This window comes from Erinaceus europaeus, chromosome 12 (assembly GCF_950295315.1).
Source record: "Erinaceus europaeus chromosome 12, mEriEur2.1, whole genome shotgun sequence".
NCBI lineage: Eukaryota > Metazoa > Chordata > Mammalia > Eulipotyphla > Erinaceidae > Erinaceus > Erinaceus europaeus.
In genome coordinates, this window is record NC_080173.1 from 882,768 (window position 1) to 901,672 (window position 18,905).

General features: G+C 38.9%; 1 protein-coding gene across 1 annotated transcript in view; it reads left to right on the plus strand.

The window, feature by feature from the left end:
- The window catches only part of LOC132541787 (uncharacterized), a 148,406-nt gene that overhangs the window by 114,831 nt on the left and 14,670 nt on the right, over positions 1-18,905 (plus strand). Inside the window, exons 33-36 of the mRNA XM_060202484.1 lie at positions 6,204-6,308; positions 7,006-7,059; positions 10,023-10,127; positions 16,848-16,901. Of these exons, the coding sequence (XP_060058467.1) occupies positions 6,204-6,308; positions 7,006-7,059; positions 10,023-10,127; positions 16,848-16,901 (318 nt within the window). The remainder of the gene's footprint in view (positions 1-6,203; positions 6,309-7,005; positions 7,060-10,022; positions 10,128-16,847; positions 16,902-18,905) is intronic.

An 18,905-nucleotide genomic window follows, 5' to 3' on the forward strand; every position in this document is an offset into this window, starting at 1 on the left:
CTGAGAGAGAGTATTCTAAGAAGGGACTTGAAGGCACTCTGGAGTCATGGTCCAATATTATCAGTCCTGAAATAAATTAGTCCCAATAATGTCTTAAGTCTACCTTTAAAATCAAGTTATTTTCTCTTAAATGAGGTATAAATATGTGTAAAAATTAGTACAATATGAAGTGGTGAAAATCTAGTTGACTAAAAGAATATATGGCAATTCTATCATCTATCTAGAGAGTTTTTATTATTAATTGTTTATTAGTGACTTAACAAGATTGTAAGATAACAGGGCTACAATTCCACATAGTTCCCACCAGAGTTCTGTGTCCCATCCCTTCCACTGGAAGCTTCCCTATTCTTTATCCCTCTGGGAGTGTGGACCAAAGAGCTTTATGGGAGCAGAAGACGGGATTTCTGGCTTCTGTAATTGCTTCTCCACTGGACATGGGTGTTGGCAGGTGGATCCATACCTCCATCCTGTTTCTGTCTTTCCCTAGTGGGTCAGGGCTCTGGAGAGGTGGGGGTCCAGGACACATTTGGTAAAGTCATCTGTCCTGGGAGGCCAAGATGGCATCATGGTAGCATTTGCAACTTGGTGGCCGAAAGGTGTGATGATATAAAGCAAATTGTTCAATAAATAGGCACCCAAAGGTAGGAACAGAGGGCTTTAAATATTATCCTGTGCTAGGTAGGACACAGACTATATTATGTGCTGGATTAGCCAGATAAAGAGTTATTCCAGTGCATGATAAGGAAAAGGATCTAAATTGGGAATTGAAAGTATTTTGCAGATTCCTTTCATAGGGAGGTGACATACCATATCATACCCATGTGTGAACAACTATATTGTAATCCATTAACCCTCCCCGAAGAGGAAGGAAGAAGGGAGGGAAAGAAGGAAGGGGAGAAGGAAGCAAGGAAGGTAGGAAGGTAGGAAGGAAAGAAGGAATGAAGGAAAGAAGGAAAAGGAGGGACTTTGTATATTTAACCTTGGCTTACAATACTATAAAACTGGGAAGGATAGAGTTATGTTATATATGCATAAGACTAAACACAGCTACCACCAAAGCTCCAGGACCACCACATGAAAAACGTTTCTCTGCCTATCCTCCCCATCTAGTTTCCCCATTCCTTTCAATAACCACCATGGTTTCCCTGAGTCTAAGTCTTACTGTTTGCAGTCCGTTTTCTTTAACCATCTGGTAATCATCTTTTATTTCCCTAATCATTTGTCAAATGATTCTGTGTCAATTGATATGTTTGTAAGGTGTTTGTCTAATCTCTCCTTTCATAGTGTATTAATTATTTAACTATTTTTGCATCCTTTGAATGAATTTCATGTCATCATATTGTATGATTCCATTAATAAAGTGTTGGATGCAGTTAACTGGGATTATTCAGGATATTGGCATCTATGTTCATGAAAGGTATTGGTCTGTACGTGTGCATGTATGTGTGTGTGATATCCTTATCTGCTTTTGGTATCTGTTATGTTGGCCACAGAAAAGGCATTTGAAAAAAATTTCCCTGAATTTTTTTTTGGAAAGCTTGAAAAAAGGTCCTTGGCTTTTGATAGTTTAACAATGATGTGCCTCAGTGTAAGTTCTTTTGCATTCAGACATTGAATGTTATCTCTGCCTCCCAGACATCTGTTATCAGATTTTGTAAATTCTTAGCTATTATTTCTTTGAAAGTTTTGAAAAAGTTACTAGTGAAGCTGTCTGATCCTGGATTTTCACTCTTAGGGAGATGTTTGACTTGGTCTCTGTCTCCTTCTGTCTCCCTCATTCTTCCCCTCCCCCTCTCCCTCTTCCTCTCTCTTTACCTAAGATTTTCATTACTATGTTCTTGGGTCCACACTCCCAGAGGGATAAAGAATAGGAAAGCTGTCAGGGGAGGGGATGGGATACGGAGGTCTGGTGGTGGGAATTGTGTGAAGTTGTACCCCTCTTATCCTATGGTTTTGTCAATGTTTCCTTTTTATAAATAAAAAATTAAATATATATATAAAAGATTTTCATTACCATTATAGTCTTATAATGGAGGCTAATATTTCTCATGGAATTTATTCATAAATAAAATAGAATTTATTCATTTTCCTCCTCTTACACTTGAGAAACTGTTGTTTCATAGTATAATCTTCTGATCTCTCCTCTACATGATTTAGTCTACTTGTCAAACATTCCAAGTTAGCATGAATTCCACTCAGTGTGTGCTTCACTGTTTCAGCTTCTTTGTTTGAAATCTGTTCATAAATCATCAATCACTTTGGTAAGAACTCATTGCATTATGCTAACCCCTTTTTAATGTCTTAGACCACTTTCATGTGTTTAACTGAAATTCTCTAGTTTCTGGAAATGTTATCCTGATGGTTCTTCTAAATTCTCTTGCCTGGTAAGTTCTTCAACGTTTGATCTTTGTGTTTGCCCCCTTGGGAACTTAATTGCTTGAAGGAGTTCCATCTCATTTTTTAAAATGTTTTCCAAATTCTTTTATTAGGGAAACAGTGATTTACAAGTCAGTTGGGTACAACCTCTTATCTGGGTACAACCTCTTATCTTGGGTACAGTTGGGTACAACCTCTTATCTTCACCTGGGTACAACCTCTTATCTCCCCATGATGGGTGTCTAGACCCCACCCCAACCACCAAGTCTTTCTCCACCATCCTGCTCTCTTTACCCCCACCCTAAGAATCTTTAGTTTTACTGTGATAGACCACATTTGATCCACATTTTACCATTTCCTTGTTTATATTCCATTCCTCTCTGTGTTATAAGGATTTAGACTGATTTTTCTATTTATGCATCTGAGCTAGCTTCTTTGCTTACCTGCAGGTGGTACTGTTGCCACAGTGTTGGAATTTTCCTTTGCTTATGTGGTATGTGGACAGACACATACACTATTGGAGATGTTAGTGTTATTAAAGGGAAATAGAAATACACAGCCCAGAGGAGCATTCCATCTTCTCTTGGGCAATCTCAGGGCTACCAGCACAATATATGTGGCATAGTCCTCTTACCCTTACAAGAGGATCACATCCCAGTTCCCCTCTTGTGATTATCCTTAGTAAAAATTAGGAAAGCCCTGATAATCTATTAGGGGCAGTAAAGGAGAGCATAGTAGGCTGTCAGAAGTATATGACATCAGTAAGGAAAAAGGAAAATGTGTGACAAAAATAAAAATAAAAGTGTGAAAATACACAAAGCAGAGACTTTTCAAAATTCTAATTGGAATGGAAATTTCCTGGTTTGTGGAGTTTCCCCTTGTTCTGAGGCTGTGGGGTCTTGAGTCACAGATGTACATGAGTCAGCTGCTTCTTGGTGCTCTCTGCAGAACCTTAATCTGAAATCACTACTAGTATAACATTCAATCCTGATTCTCCCTCCCATTTTTCTAAAGATTTCTGTATTCAGAAGGCTGTGAAGTTTCTAATAGATCTCTTATATAGTCATGAGAAATTGACAAAATACAGTGTATTGCCCTTGGAACTGAACAGGTAAATTGAAATACCCTCAGTAGGTAACAAGATGTCTAGAAGTTTGTTAGCCAATGTATTTTGGATTTTTTGACAAGAGAATGGTATAATCCATTCAGAAAATCAAAATAATATTAATAGTACATGTACATGATTCAGAGAAGAAGCTGTATTATGCAGTAGGATTCATTTGGATATGCTCAAAGTCCCTGAGGATATGGCTTTTATCTGAGTGTCAATATTGTAGATTTTCTGGGGTTTTGTTTGTTTGTTTTTTGTTTATTTTACCAAAGTGCTGCTCAGCGCTAGTTTATGGTGGTGCAAGGGATTGAACCTGGGACCTCTGGTGTCTTAGGCATGGAAGTTTTTTATAACCGTTACAGTATCATCCCTACCCAAGATTACAGATTTTTTCAGAATAATTTGTTTCAAGGGAGTTGTGACTTGGCCATTTCCTTATCAGTGTTTTAACAATGTGACAAATTTGTTCCTATAATGATGGATTCTTTTTTGTAGGACCTTAGCACATATCTAAATGTCATGTGGGACAAACAGGTAGCAGTGCTAGCCTTGCCAGATCGTATCCTCATAAACATTATAATCTAAACATTCTAACTGTTTCTTTGTAAAAATATTTTATTTACTTATTTTTAATGAAAGAGAGACACAGAGAAAGATACACAGAGAGTACTACCAAAGCACTGTCAGCTCTGGCTTAAGGTGGTGCTGATTGAGCCTAGGACTTTGGAGCCTCAGGCATGAAAGTATTGCATGACCATTTTGCTGTCACCCCAGCCCCTAATTGTTTCTTTATATCATTGAGGTTAAACTTTGAAAACACTGAAATCTTTTAAACTAATCTGGTCCTCTATAATTACTTAACCAAAAAAAATAATACATTGGATATTTTATTCAGCTGGCAATAGAGCTTATAATTGTATGTTATGAAGACTGGGCAGTTGCACATCCAAGATGCCCTCACCCATGTGCCCTGGAACCTCGCCTTCCCCAGAGTCCTGCCCCAGTAGGGACAGATAGACACAGGCTGGGGGATGGATCGACCTGCCAACACCCATGTCCAGAGAGAAGCAATGACAGAAGCCAGACCAACAAGTGTGAATGTTGGAGCCAGTGTGACAGCTCACCTAGACAGTGCCCCTGCTTTGTCATCTGCTCTATCCAGGATTGAGTGGAGGAAGCTTCAGCTCTGTGCTGCCTTCCCCTATCTCCCTCTGTCTCTGTGGTGACTTCCTTATCTCTCTCTGTCTCTCTGCCTCTGTGTGCCTCTCTCTCCTTCCCTCTCTCTCTCTCTCCCTAAAGAAAAAAAAAAAAAAAAGGTCAGCCTGGAGCATTTAAGCTTTGATGATAACAGCGAAAATAAGCATTGTCAATGTTGTTTCCTGGAGTATGGTGGTCTCAGAGAAACCCAACTAGAGGAGTGAGCATTATTAGAAACCTCCATGGCTTTGTGGGAATGTGTGTTTTAAACAAGTTTGTTTCATTTTGAGAATTTTGTAGCTTATTATTTATCTTGTGCTGGTTACTTTCACATTCTGACATAATCATATTCTTCTATTAAGGCAAACTTATCTCTGTCTTTCTCTTTCTGATAATTGTTGTATGACTTCTTCATTCTTTCATTCTCTCCCTGCATTTACTACCAATCTGCTTTGTTTCTTGTCTCACAAACTTTAAAGCATTCAGCTTAAAGGTTTGATGTCTAATGTTACTGGGATTGATGACATGTACAGTAGCTACTGTACCAAGAAAACAGTGCTATTGCCAATCCATACACAGTCCCTGTGGGCACACGCAGGAAGTAAAGGGAGTGGTCAAATGTCCGTCCCTCCAGTGGAGTGAAATCACTGGACACATTCTGTCTGAATGGTTGCCTTCTCTTAGTCAGCATGGTTATTTGGGCACTCGACACTTTTAATGACCCTTCTGCTTGGTGAAAGTGTAGTCATACAGAATTTCCAAGGTTTTGTTAACAGAGGACCTATAGGTTTTGTCTCTGTTTAGGAGACTCGTTCTTTTATCTGAACAGCCACTGGTTAAATTATTTTGTGTGAGAGTTCTCTGAACAAATATTCAACCACATACTGGACATTTTCTAAATTAGCAATTTTCCACTTCAATGTATGATTTTTTGTTACTTAACTCAGGTCTGACTCCATTTGTACAAAGAAAGGACAAACTACCCTTACCTTCAGCTTTTGGGCCTACCCTAGAATATTATTTGAATATTTCCTAAAGTCTATTTTTATCTTTATATTGTTCACAATTTTAATATAATTATAGGAAATAAATCTAATGCCTCTTGCTTTTACGATACCTCTGCTGATTGGCCTCCCTAAACCAATTATTATATAATTTATTTAGAGGGAGAGAAAGAGGCAGCAAGGAGGGATGGAGACACAATCAGAGAAATGAAAGACAAAAGCAACACAGCTCCACCATCCATGGTGCCCCCATGTGGTTCTAGGTATTGAGTCCAGGGCTTCCTGTGTGGTAAGATGTAGACTCTACCTGGGTTTGTTAACAGAGGTGCTATCTCCTGGCTCTTGTTCACTATTTGAAACATTTACTCAGTATCGATTTGAGACAAAAGTTTGTTGTGCACTGCAAGTAACTGACTATGGTACATGCGTTAAAATACTGCTGGTCAGCAGCATTTGGCTATAATCACACCAATGTGCTCTTCTAAAATTTCCTTTTCAACATTTTGCCTTTCTAGGAGAGCCAGTCGATGCTAATGACATATACCATGCTCTGGAAGATATGCAAGTAGAGTTCACAAATAAGGACTATATGAATCTAGTCAAAACTCTGCCAGTTGATGGTAAGAGTCACCCGCACAGCCTTCAGGGGGTTAGAATGCCCAACTATGAGAGCTTCTAAAGTGACACCAGATTGCTGCCAGTTGTTAAGTATTCTCAACAGTTTCTTGAAGCTATTTAGAATACCTCAATTTTTTGTCAAAGAAAATCTGGATCATTCCATTTGTAGTGCAGAAAGTATTAACTATTTCACTCATTCTTACCTACAAGACACCTGTATTATTGTCCTTAATTCCTCCAGTATGCCTGAGAGTAAGTAGAAGCATACATCAATAGAAATGGGAGAGAGAACACAGAAGGGAAAGGCCAGAGTTAAAGAAACTCAATGTGTGTTTATGTTTTAGATCAATAGGTACTACCTTTATGTTTTAGATCAATAGATACTACCTTTATGTTTTAGATCAATAGATACCACCTTTATGTTTTAGATCAATAGATACTACCTTTATGTTTTAGATCAATAGATACTACCTTTATGTTTTAGATCAATAGATACTACCTTTTTGACAAAAGTAGTTTTATCTCATTAAAGTCTTTCTCCAACAAACTCCTGTTATTGGAGACTAAATCAGGTAAATTTCAGATGGGAAAAATTGTTTTAAAATCTACCCTTCTGAAATCGTGTAATTAGAGAAAATTATAAAATCCCTATTTTGGTGGCGTGCCCTCACTCTCTTCTCATTATGCCTTCTCTTACAGTGGAAGGAAAGGTGTATCAAAAGTGGTTTCAGGATGCTATAAAAACTCTTAAAGGTGAGTGAGAAGGACAATGAAAAAGCAGGCCTATCTGACATATTTTATTTTTCATTTACACTTATCTATTTTTATTACATTAAAATCCCAAGTCTGTATTTTTTTTACATTTATAATTATGTTCGATATATCATACCATAAATCCCTGGAAAGTTGCTCAGTACTTCTAAGACTTGCACTATGCTGATGTGAATAAACAGTATAATCAGAGGATGAGACGCTGCATATAGTTTGACTTAGTAATTTTCTTAGTTGTGAGAGAGTTTAGAGGACATTCTGCCATTCTGTGCACAATGCTGGGGACACAGAGCAGGATCCACATGTGCGAAGCAAGTGCTCTTCCCTGTCGCCTTCCTGTGACTTTTCTAGAAATATGAGCACAGTACTAAGAGATTGTCTTTATGAGTGTATAGTATTTTGTAACACACACATATATATACTGTGTCTTCTTCTCTGTGACTGAGGCTTCAAGTCCCAGGTTCAATCCCCTGCACCATCATAAGCCAGAGCTGAGCAGAGCTCTGGTAAAAAAAAAAAAAAAAAAAAAAGTATACTGTGTCTTCTGTACCCATTAATCATCCAGTGGATACTTGGGCTGTTTCCAGCTCTTGGTTTTTATAAATAATGCTTCAGTAAACATGGAAGTGCATATATCTTTTTGATAGGTGTTTTGTATTCTTTTGAGCAAATGTCCAGAAGTGAGATAGTGAGATAGAAGTGAGGTCATATAGAATCACTATTTTTTTTTTTTTACTTCTTAAAGGGTTTATTGGGTGGGGTAGGTAGTATAATGGGAAAAAAATTTTTAAAAAATAATAAAAAAAAGAAAGGATTAATGAACAAAAACATAAGGTAGGAGGGGTACAACTCCACACAATTCCCACCACCCAATCTCCATAACCCACCCCCTCCCCTGATAGCTTTCCCATTCTCTAGCCCTCTGGGAGCATGGACCCAGGGTCATTGAGGGTTGCAGAAGGTAGAAGGTCTGGCTTCTGTAATTGCTTCCCCGCTGAACATGGGCATTGACTGGTCGGTCCATACTCCCAGTCTGCCTCTCTCTTTCCCTAGTAAGGTGTGAAGCTCAGCTTCCCCAGAGACAATGAGGACACATTGGTGGGGTCTTCAATCCAGGGAAGCCTGGCCAGCATCCTGGTGGCATCTGGAACCTGGTGATTGAAAAGATAGTTAACATACGAAGCCAAACAATTTGTTGAGCAATCATGGATCCCAAGCTTGGAATAGTGGAGAGGAAGTGTTAGGGAGGTACTCACTGTAAACTCTAGTGTACTACTGCTTTCAGGTATATATTTTGCAGAAGTTTATGGATACGTGTGCACATAAGCTCTCTCTCATAGAAACTGGTGTATATCTAGATTATGGGACTTTGTTAGAAAGTGAACTACCTGAGATGAAATTAGAGTGTACTATAAAAGGAAAGGTCTCACCCGAGTAATGAAGCTGAAGGGTTGTCATTCCACACGTGAAGTCTCTGGACACAGTCTGATGTGAAGCATGTTGAGGTGGCAATCGTTGCGTTGGTTAGGTTGTGATCGGCGGATGCAATATTATTTGGTTTGGATTGGGAGAGGCATACGGGAAAGTGGGCCCTATCCAAGGGTTCCAGGACTGGGGGAAGTAGGGGCTCTATAGTGGAGATGTGAGGTTCCTGCTGTCTTAGGGTTCAAAAAGACAATCGATAGTTAATGTTATCATTACATTATTTGTTAATTGGGTTAACTTTGAAAAGTCCTTTTGTTATGGTTTGCTGTACAGTATCTAGTATCTTGTATATAGCTGTGCTATTGGATGCTTCTAATCTACTTGGTCTAGGCTTTTGAGAGAGTCCGCATATCAAATATACAGCCTATATATTAAAAGGATTCAGTTTGTGTTTTGAGAAACTTTGAGGTATACAATTGATTTTCCCCCTCTCATATTAATTAACTATTGTTTTATATGTCTACATTTTGCTAGACGTGTACATAAACACCATTCCCACCACCAAAGGACTGTGACCCATCCCTCCCGCCCACTCCCACCCCCCCACTGGCCCAGGAAGCTGCATGTCTACCACTCACCACTGGGTTTTTACTTTGGTGCCCTACTTACAATTTGATCAGGTCCTGCTTTTAGTTTCCCTTTCAGATCTTCTTAATCACTATTTTTAATGATTTTTTTTTTGCCACCAGGGCTTCACTGGGACTGTCTTTCTTTTATTTTTTATTGCCACGAGGAATATCACTGGGTCTTAGTGCCTGCATGGCAAAACCATCACTCCCAGTGGCAATATTTTTCCATTTTTCTTTTATTTGATAGAACAGAGAGAAATTGATAGGAGAGTGGTAGAGAGAAAGAGAGACACCTGCAGACATGCTTCACTATTCATGAAACTTCCCTTCTTCAGGTGGGGAGCTGGGACTTGAACTCAAGTCCTTACTCATGATAACAAGTGCACTCAACTTAGTGTACCATTGCCCAGTCCCTTTCACTGGAATTTTTCACTTGTACAATTCCACCAATCCTGGTGAGCATTTTCCCCCTTTTTTCTAGATAAAAGAAGAGGGACAGAAAGGGAGAGAGAGAGAGAGAGAAAGGTAGATAGAGAGGAGAGGCACCACAGCACTGCACCACTACTCATGAAGCTTCCCTCTTGCATGGTGCTCCCAGGTGTATTTGAGACTTGAGAGCAGACTCCTCACACATGTAAAGTATGACTTCTTCTGGGTGAACCATCTCCTGGAGGACCCCCATACTGCACCAAGCTTCATTCCCACCGAGAGTGTGTAAGAGCTCTTTTCTCTCCAAATCGACACCAACATTTGTTGTTCTACATCAACTTTTAATGTTGGCCTTTCTTGTACTGTTGACTAGATCTTACTGGACTTTAACACTTTTATGATTGAATTAATAAATATTCTTTCACATCTTGGTATCTTTTATGGTATCTTGTCTCTCTCAAGGTGGAAAAGTTGATAGGAATAATCTGAACAAATTCCTGAAACATATGGGAGTTATACTGTCACAGAAAGAGCTTGAAGATTTTTTGCGAGATCTACCCACTGATGGTAAGAATGACTGATAAGAATGTGTTCTTTGTAGAACATCTTGATTTGAGAGAGTCTGTAGGTGCTCAGTGACAGTGCTCATTTAGTGTTGTCTGGGGCATTTGAGCCACTGTAGGCAAATTCAGTTCTCAATTGAAAATCCATCCAGTCCCCTCATTAGTTATATGCCAAGACTAGCAAATGTCTTTCATTATGAATCATGAGAACAGATGAGAGTGCTAGCAGACCAATCTCTTGTCAAGAATAAAAAGGAAGGAAAATAGAAATGATAAATAATCTGTTAGAGAATAGGAAAACAGCTTATGATGAAGAATGACTAAAACTGACGGATGGTTATTTCCAGTATGTGTGCTTCAGCTATTCTGATATAAACAGAAGGTCAAAATGGGATATAGAAACATAATAATTTTTAAAACATATAACTATAAATAGTGAGCACAAGATAGTACAGTTACAATAAGATATTGTGCATAATGCCCTAGACCTCAAATCAGTCTACAGAAACATGTACAAAATAAAACTTAACAACTAAAATCATAAATGAAAAAATATATTAAATATAAATGTTATTAAAGAAGACATTTTCCATAGTAAAAATAATGTCCAGTTCTGCCCCTAGAAGTAAAGAGAGAGAATAAATGGACTAATAATAGCAGTTGTAAAAATATTGAAAAATTATGCTCATCACCTGCCCTTCACCACACATCACTCTGTGGTCTTAATTCTATTAAAGTTTATTTCTCAATAATTTACAAGTAGTTTGCATCATCATATGATTCATCTGTCTACTATATGTAATTTGATGGTTTTAAAATATACATTAACTTATGCAACTATCGCCATTATCAATTTTAGAACATTATCATTACCCAAATAAACACTTTTCAGGTTATTTGTTACTATTAAGATATGAACAATCTTCCATAGTATGGATGAACTATATTTTACTCCTCCTGCAGCCCTCACCCCTCTCACCCCATAGTAACCCCAGAGCTGCAGACTTGGGCCTAGTACTGGTGCCCTTATATTCTTAGATACATGCATTGGAATGGAATCACTAGATCATGCAGTAATTTTTCTTTTTAACATCTCGAGAAACAGGTAAATGGACTACCCTCTCATTCCACTGGTAATGTACAAGGGTTATTCTTTCTCCATACCTTTGCCAATGCTTGTTTCTGGCCTTTGAGATATAGGTTATTCTGACAGATGTGAAATGATATCCCACTGTAGTATTTTCATGATTTAGTAGGGTCCTCCTCCACCCTTGTGCACTGGGCCCAAGACCCTCTCAGCCCCCTTCTCTTCTCCTCTCATTCATGACCTCATTGCAACAGACCATGTCTGGTCCAAGATGCAGTTTTTATTTGCATTTCCCTGATGATAAGTGGTAATGAGCACTTTTTTTTTCTTGTGTCTTTTGGATATCCATATGTACCATTTAAAGAAGTATCTATTCTAAATGTGGCTTCAAAAAATAGGGACTTACCAATCTCTACCTTGAAAATAAGAATAGATCTTATCTTAATAGAGATGGGATATAGAACGGAGATTCAGTTTGCATTTGGCATAAGGCCATAGGCAGTTAGGTCATATAAAATGCTTCCATGATTCTATTTTTATATGTGTTAGAAAGAGCTTCCAGGTGTTTCTGTACATCCTCAATGTATTGTTGTAAAGTACTAATTCACTGCCAGTACACTAAAGTTTTACCTTCTCCAGCTACCATTGTTGTCTCAATAACTAAGCTATTTTCCTCTCCAGCTTTGGATTTGATGTTGCATTTGACTTTTTTAACTAGTAATTGATAAGTGCCTGGGTAATGAGGCATCTACCTCAAATATAGGTTTAATGAGTAAAATTTGCTTATAAACTTAATCACATATTCCTGTTCTACAAGAGCACCTGATGTTCATTTACTTAAACTGATTCCAAAGAGTTACATTTACTTCAACTAATTTCAAAATGCTTTTTGTTAATGCCAATGTCAATTTCTTTTTCTTTTAATAATTTGAAATGATCTGTTCTGGTGGTATCTCGAAATTAATAAAGCAGATATCCAAAGGAGACAAAAGTATGAACCAAGTTTTTGAATAGTGAAGACAGGAAGCTAATTTGTGGGATCCATGCAGCGGTGCACCTGGCTAAGTACTCACAGTATAGTGCACGAGTACCCAGGTTAGGTCTCTCTCTCTCTCTCTCTCTGTCTCTTCCCCCTACCCCTCTAAATTCCTCTCTGTTTCTATCCAACAAAATAAATAACATTTTTAAAGGAAGCTAATTTATATTAAATTTAGATAAACTTTTATACTCTTTCTGTAAGTACTTTCTTTTTAATGAATCAGAACAGTCACACTTGGGACACTTCCTGTTATCAGTCAGTAATTTTTTTAAATTTCTTTATTGGGGAATTAATGCTTTATATTAGACAGTAAACACAATAGTTTGTATATGCATAGCATTTGCCAGTTTTCCATATAACAGTACAGCCCCCACTAGGTCCTTTATCATCCTTTTTGGACCTGTGTTCTCCTCCCCCCACCCCGCACCCATCCCAGAGTCTTTTACTTTGGTGCAATACACCAATTCCAGTTCAGGTTCCAGTCAGTAATTTTTAAACAGAACTTGGTCCTAAGTCTACAGTGAGCTTGATTCTGAAAAATAAGTCTCTTCACGGATGCCTCGATACACAGAAATCTTTTTTAAGCACAGACACTCCTTGAAGTCTTTTGTTCTCATGTTCACACACTGATACTTTAGTGCTCCAGTATCTAACATAGCCGTAGTAGTCTTGATAACCAAAGGCATTTTTTCTTCCACCGTTGGAGACCTACATTGGACCAACCATATCCAACAAATCTCAAGCTACTATGTGTGTGAATGAACACTCCCTTTTTGTCTCACTCTTGAATGCTGTACATCTATTTGAGGTTGCATGCTGTGTCTGTGTATTTATGCTTTAATTGATTTGCATTGGCCACAAACTGTAAATTTATAAAAATGACTGAAAGAAAACAATTCAATTCATCTCTTCTGCTCATTTTGGAGTAGAGTTACTTGGGTTTTTCTTCTTAAGCTTTATGGGAATCAGGCGGTAGTGCATTGGCTAAGGGCACATGGTGTGAAGCACAAGGACCTGAGTAAGGATCCCGGTTTGAGTCCTGGGCTCCCCACCTTCACAGGCAGTGAAGCAGGTCTGCAGGTGTCTGTCTTTCTCTCCCCCTCTCTGTCTTCCCCTCCTCTCTCCATATCTCTCTGTCCTATCCAACAACGATGACATCAATAACAACAACAATAATAACTTCAAGGGCAACAAAATAAATAAATATTTAAAATAAATAAATATTAAAATAGAAAAATAAAAACAAAAAGAGTCATGTGAAAGTATGCCAGTCTCCTGCCTTTATTCAGCTTTTGTAATCCTTACTTTGATAAAGTTTGCTTTGGAGTGATTGAGGGAAGTGTAATAGGAAGTAGGTGAGGAGGGTATCTAGGTCTAAGTAAAAACTATTTCATTAGGAACCTTGTGGTGTCTTTTTAGGTCTTTCTACTTGCTTGCTTCATTTATTGACTCACTGCAGACTATTGGCAACTGGGTTAATTTTGAAAATCCCATTGTTAATTTTGTCTCTATCATACATGACATCACCACAATTTATGTTCTTTGACATTATTTATATATAGCTGTCTCTTATAAAGTAACACCACCAGTTGCTTCTGTTCTCCCTGGTCTATGCTTTTAGGAGAGCCAACATTTCAAAGAACAAGTCATTATTAGAAATGTATTAACAATTTGAGACTACTGTTAAAATTCAATCTGATTACACGTTTGAAGTCTTAAGTGCTTAGACTGAAGGAACATATACTTAGCCTATGGTCTGTGCATTAAAAGGCTTGAGGCATTCAATCAGTTTCCCCCCCTTATATTAAATAAACACCATTCCACCACCAAAGGACTTTGTCCCAATCCTCCCCCTCCCCGCAGTGAAGCTGAACATCTACTCTTACCCTCCACCCAGAGATTTTTACTTTGGTGCCCTACTCCAAGCTCAGTCAGATTCTGCTTTGAGTTTTCCTCTCTGTTCTTCTTTCTCAACTTCTGTTCATAAGTGGGATCATCCCATACTGTCTTTGTCTTTCTGACTTAGCTCTCTTAACATAATTCCTTCTAGCTCCATCCAAGATGGGTCAGAGAAGGTGGGTTCGTTGTTTTTAATAACTGCGTAGTATTCCATTGTATAAATATACCACAGCTTTCTCAGCCACTCATCTGTTGTTGGGCACCTGGGTTGCTTCCAGGTTTTAGCTATTACGAATTGTGCTGCTATGAACATAGGTGTGCACATATCTTTTTGGTTGGGTGTTATGGTACCCTTGGGGTATATCCCTAGGAGAGGAATTACTGGGTCATATGGAAGGTCCATGTCTAGCCTTGTGAGAGTTCTCCAGACTGCTCTCCACAGTGACTGGACCAATTTACATTCCCACCAGCAGTGCAGGAGGGTTTTCTTGTTAAGCTTTATGAGTTCTTCATATGCTTAAACACTAGCTCCTTGTCAAATATTTAACGTGCATATGTTTTCTCCCATTCAGTCAGTGCTCTTTTGTTTCACTGGTGGTTTGTTTCACTGTGCAGATTTTTTTTGTTTTGTCCTGTTATTAATTTTTGTTTTTATGACCCTTGAGATTAGAATGGAACCAGCAAAGGTAACCCCAAAGTCACTATCATGGAATATTTTGTCTGCTTTCTTTAGTTAATAGTTTCAGGTCTTCCATCCAAGTTTTTAAGCCACTGTGAATTGTATGGTGGTGATCTTGCATCATCCTTTTGCATCTAGATGTCCAGTTTTCTCAATAGCAGTTACTGAAGAGACTTTCCTTGTTTCACTCAGTGGGTTTGTTCTTTAATCTATCCAATGGCTCTTTGCCATTTGACTGGTGAGCCATTGATGCTTGGGGAAATTATTGGTATATAAGTATCAAAGACCTTTCTGCTCTTTCCTTCTGGGTTTCTTATAACTTGTCTCTGTTCTCTTCATCTCCTGTACTTTGGCATTTACCTTTTGTGTTGTGTTAGTATTCTGTTTTCAGATTTCTTTCTTGAAATTTATTTTGTTTGACTAATATAAACATACTGTTTTATGTTAGTGTTTAAGTGGCCTATACCTCTTCATCCTTTTACTTTCACCCTCTTTGTATCATTCTATTTCAAACATTTTAAACACTTAAACCATAGATATTTAAATAACCTCCTTGGTAAGTTTTGTCTAACATATAAGTAAGTAACAATGCCCTTTTTACTCAACTATTAAAAATATGTATACTCCCCAGGTTTGATTTATGGAGTTATAATCAATATGAAAACGTCATGACAACAATATTAAAAAATCATAGACTAAATTGTAAGGAAAATATTAGCGAACTGAATCTGTCACTTACATTTTTGCACTATTAGTAGTAATTATAAAGTTATTGGTACATTTATGTCTAAATCTACTTTACTCAGTGCCTACACTTATGCCACCTGTTCCGTATTTCATTCCATGTTTGTCTTCCTTTTTATTTGTTTGTTTTTCTTTATCTTTCTTTTTTAAATTTATTTATTCCCTTTTGTTGCCCTTGTTTTATTGTTGTTGGATAGGACAGAGAGAAATGGAGAGAGAAGGGGAAGACAGAGAGGGAGAGAGAAAGATAGACACCTGTAGACCTGCTTCACCGCCTGTGAAGGGACTCCCACCCTAGAGGTGGGGAGCTGGGGGCTTGAACCGGTATCCTCCTTACTCTGGTCCCTGCACTTTGCGCCACATGCGCTTAATCCGCTGCGCTACCGCCCGACTCCTATTTGTTTGTTTTTTTCTATCAGAACACTGCTCAGCTCTGCCTTATGAAGATGTGGGGAATTGAACCTGGACTTTGAAGGCTCTGGCATGACAGTCTCCTTGCATAACCATTATGCTACCACCTCCCTTTGGGGTTGATTAGTTTTAATATTTTTCTTGTTCGTTTGGAAGTGTAATAGTAACCTATTAGTTATACTATTCATCTTACATTTATTGTAGTGCAATTTTATATTGAACTTTTATTCTCATTCACAAGAATCAATGGTTCTTAGGCTATTTTAATTCCCCTTTTCAACTTGTTTTTACTTTATACAGGGTGTTGTTAAAGAGTATTTAACTATTATTTCATTTCTTATTATCCTTTTTTTTTAGTTCTAGATTGAAAGTGACTACTGAGTGCTAAGTATGATAAGACATTTTCAACTTGTACCTAAGCATTCTTCTAAAATTACATAGCATCAAGAACAAAGAGAAATTTATAAATAATTAACAGGAGAAAAATAGACCATACCCCCCAAAATGAAAGAGTGTTTGTATAGGAGGAAATATTGGGATGTATAAAATAAACTTTAGGAAAGAACTTATTCTTAAACTTAAATATTTATTATAGAAATGTAATCTGATAGTCAAGACAACATCAATGTTATAGCCGGGACAAGTTTCATAGGTATAGAAAGCCAAAGGCAACATCAATGTTATAGCCGGGACAAGTTTCATAGGTATAGAAAGCCAAAGGCAACATCAATGTTATAGCTGGGACAAGTTTCATAGGTATAGAAAGCCAAAGGCAACATCAATGTTATAGCCGGGACAAGTTTCATAGGTATAGAAAGCCAAAGGCACAGTCTCACTATTGGTCTGTAATCACTCTGTCTCACAGCTGATGGGAAGGTCGAGCTGAAAAATGTGACACAAAGAATGAAAGATTTTGTGGGTAAGTTTCTAGAACACTTTATGATAAACTATATTTTAGACACTGCTGTCCTAGAAGTCTATAGTTCATCTTAATTTTGCCATTTTCCAAGCTATAAAGTATTTCTGCCTGATGAAATTCATTTAACGTCAGGTGATCTGTGTTTTAAAAATAAACTACAGGTTTTGATGATAGTTATTGTGTATTATAGAGATACTTTTTCATATATACATAGGTGCCTTTGCCACATATAAAATAATTTTTATTTTTTAGTTATTTTTATTTGATTTGATTTGATAGGACAGAGTACCTGAGAAGGAGAGATGAGAGGGAGGGAGAGAGACAGAGAGACACCTGTTGAAGTTTCCTCTCCTGCAGATGGGGACTGGGGACTTGAACGGTGGTCCTTGTGCATGGTAATGTACACTCACCAGGCACACCACCACATGAACCGCTAGCTAAATTTTTATGACTTTTGTTTATTTTGCTGCCAAGGTTTTCCCTGAAGATTTGTGCCTCCAGCACATTATTATTTTTTTTATAGAAGTCAAGAGACAGAAAAGGTGAGACACCGCAGCACTGTTCCACTGCCTGTGAAGATTTGCCCCTGCATAGTTCTTCCTATGGTGGCCCAAGGGCTCAAACCTATGTTCTTCTCATGAGTGCTCTGTGTTAAGGGAGCTTCCTCTTCACCCCAGTAGCTAACTTTTAGATCAGCATATTAATAAAAAATAAAGTTTAGAGGGGTTGGGCAGTAGCGCAGCGGGTTAAACACACGTGGCGCAAAGCGCAAGGACTGGAGTAAGAATCCTGGTTCGAGCCCCCGGCTCCCCACCTGCCGGGGAGTCGCTTCACAGGCGGTGAAGCAGGTCTGAAGGTGTCTGTCTTTCTCTTTCTCCCCCTCTCTGTCTTCCCCTCCTCTCTCCATTTCTCCATCATATCCACAACGAACAACATCAACAGTAACAATAATAGCCACAACATGGCTACAACAACAAGGGCAACAAAAGAGGAGGGGAAATGGCCTCCAGGAGCAGTGGATTCACAGTGCAGGCACTGAGCCCCAGCAATAACCCTGGAGTCAAAAAAGAGAAAAAAGAAAGAAAAAAAAAGCAACAAAGAAATAAAGGTTAGGAAAGCTCCAGATAACGTGGGTTTTGTGAGCAATCATGTAAGTCAGCACTAGTAGGTGCTGCCATGACTATTTCTTTTTCTCTCTCTCTCTTTTCTTTTTTCTTTTGTCATCACAACTTCATGACAACTTTTTCAGGTAGAGTCAGGCAAAGATAGAGACAGAGAAAGGGATGGCTACTATAATATCAAAACTCCCTCCAATGTGAGAGGAGTTGGTTGAAACCTGGGTTGGACACATGGTAAGCCAGTGCACTGCCTCCGTGAGACAGCGTGGTGAGCTGCTGTGACCATTTCTATTGGCGGCTCACTGTCCACTGCCTCCGTGAGACAGCGTGGTGAGCTGCTGTGACCATTTCTATTGGCGGCTCACTGTCCACTGCCTCCGTGAGACAGCGTGGTGAGCTGCTGTGACCATTTCTATTGGCGGCTCACTGTCCACTGCCTCCGTGAGACAGCGTGGTGAGCTGCTGTGACCATTTCTATTGGCGGCTCACTGTCCACTGCCTCCGTGAGACAGCGTGGTGAGCTGCTGTGACCATTTCTATTGGCGGCTCACTGTCCACTGCCTCCGTGAGACAGCGTGGTGAGCTGCTGTGACCATTTCTATTGGCGGCTCACTGTCCACTGCCTCCGTGAGACAGCGTGGTGAGCTGCTTTGACCATTTCTATTGGCGGCTCACTGTCCACTGCCTCCGTGAGACAGCGTGGTGAGCTGCTGTGACCATTTCTATTGGCGGCTCACTGTCCACTGCCTCCGTGAGACAGCGTGGTGAGCTGCTGTGACCATTTCTATTGGCGGCTCACTGTCCACTGCCTCCGTGAGACAGCGTGGTGAGCTGCTGTGACCATTTCTATTGGCGGCTCACTGTGCAACCTACTGACAGGATCTCA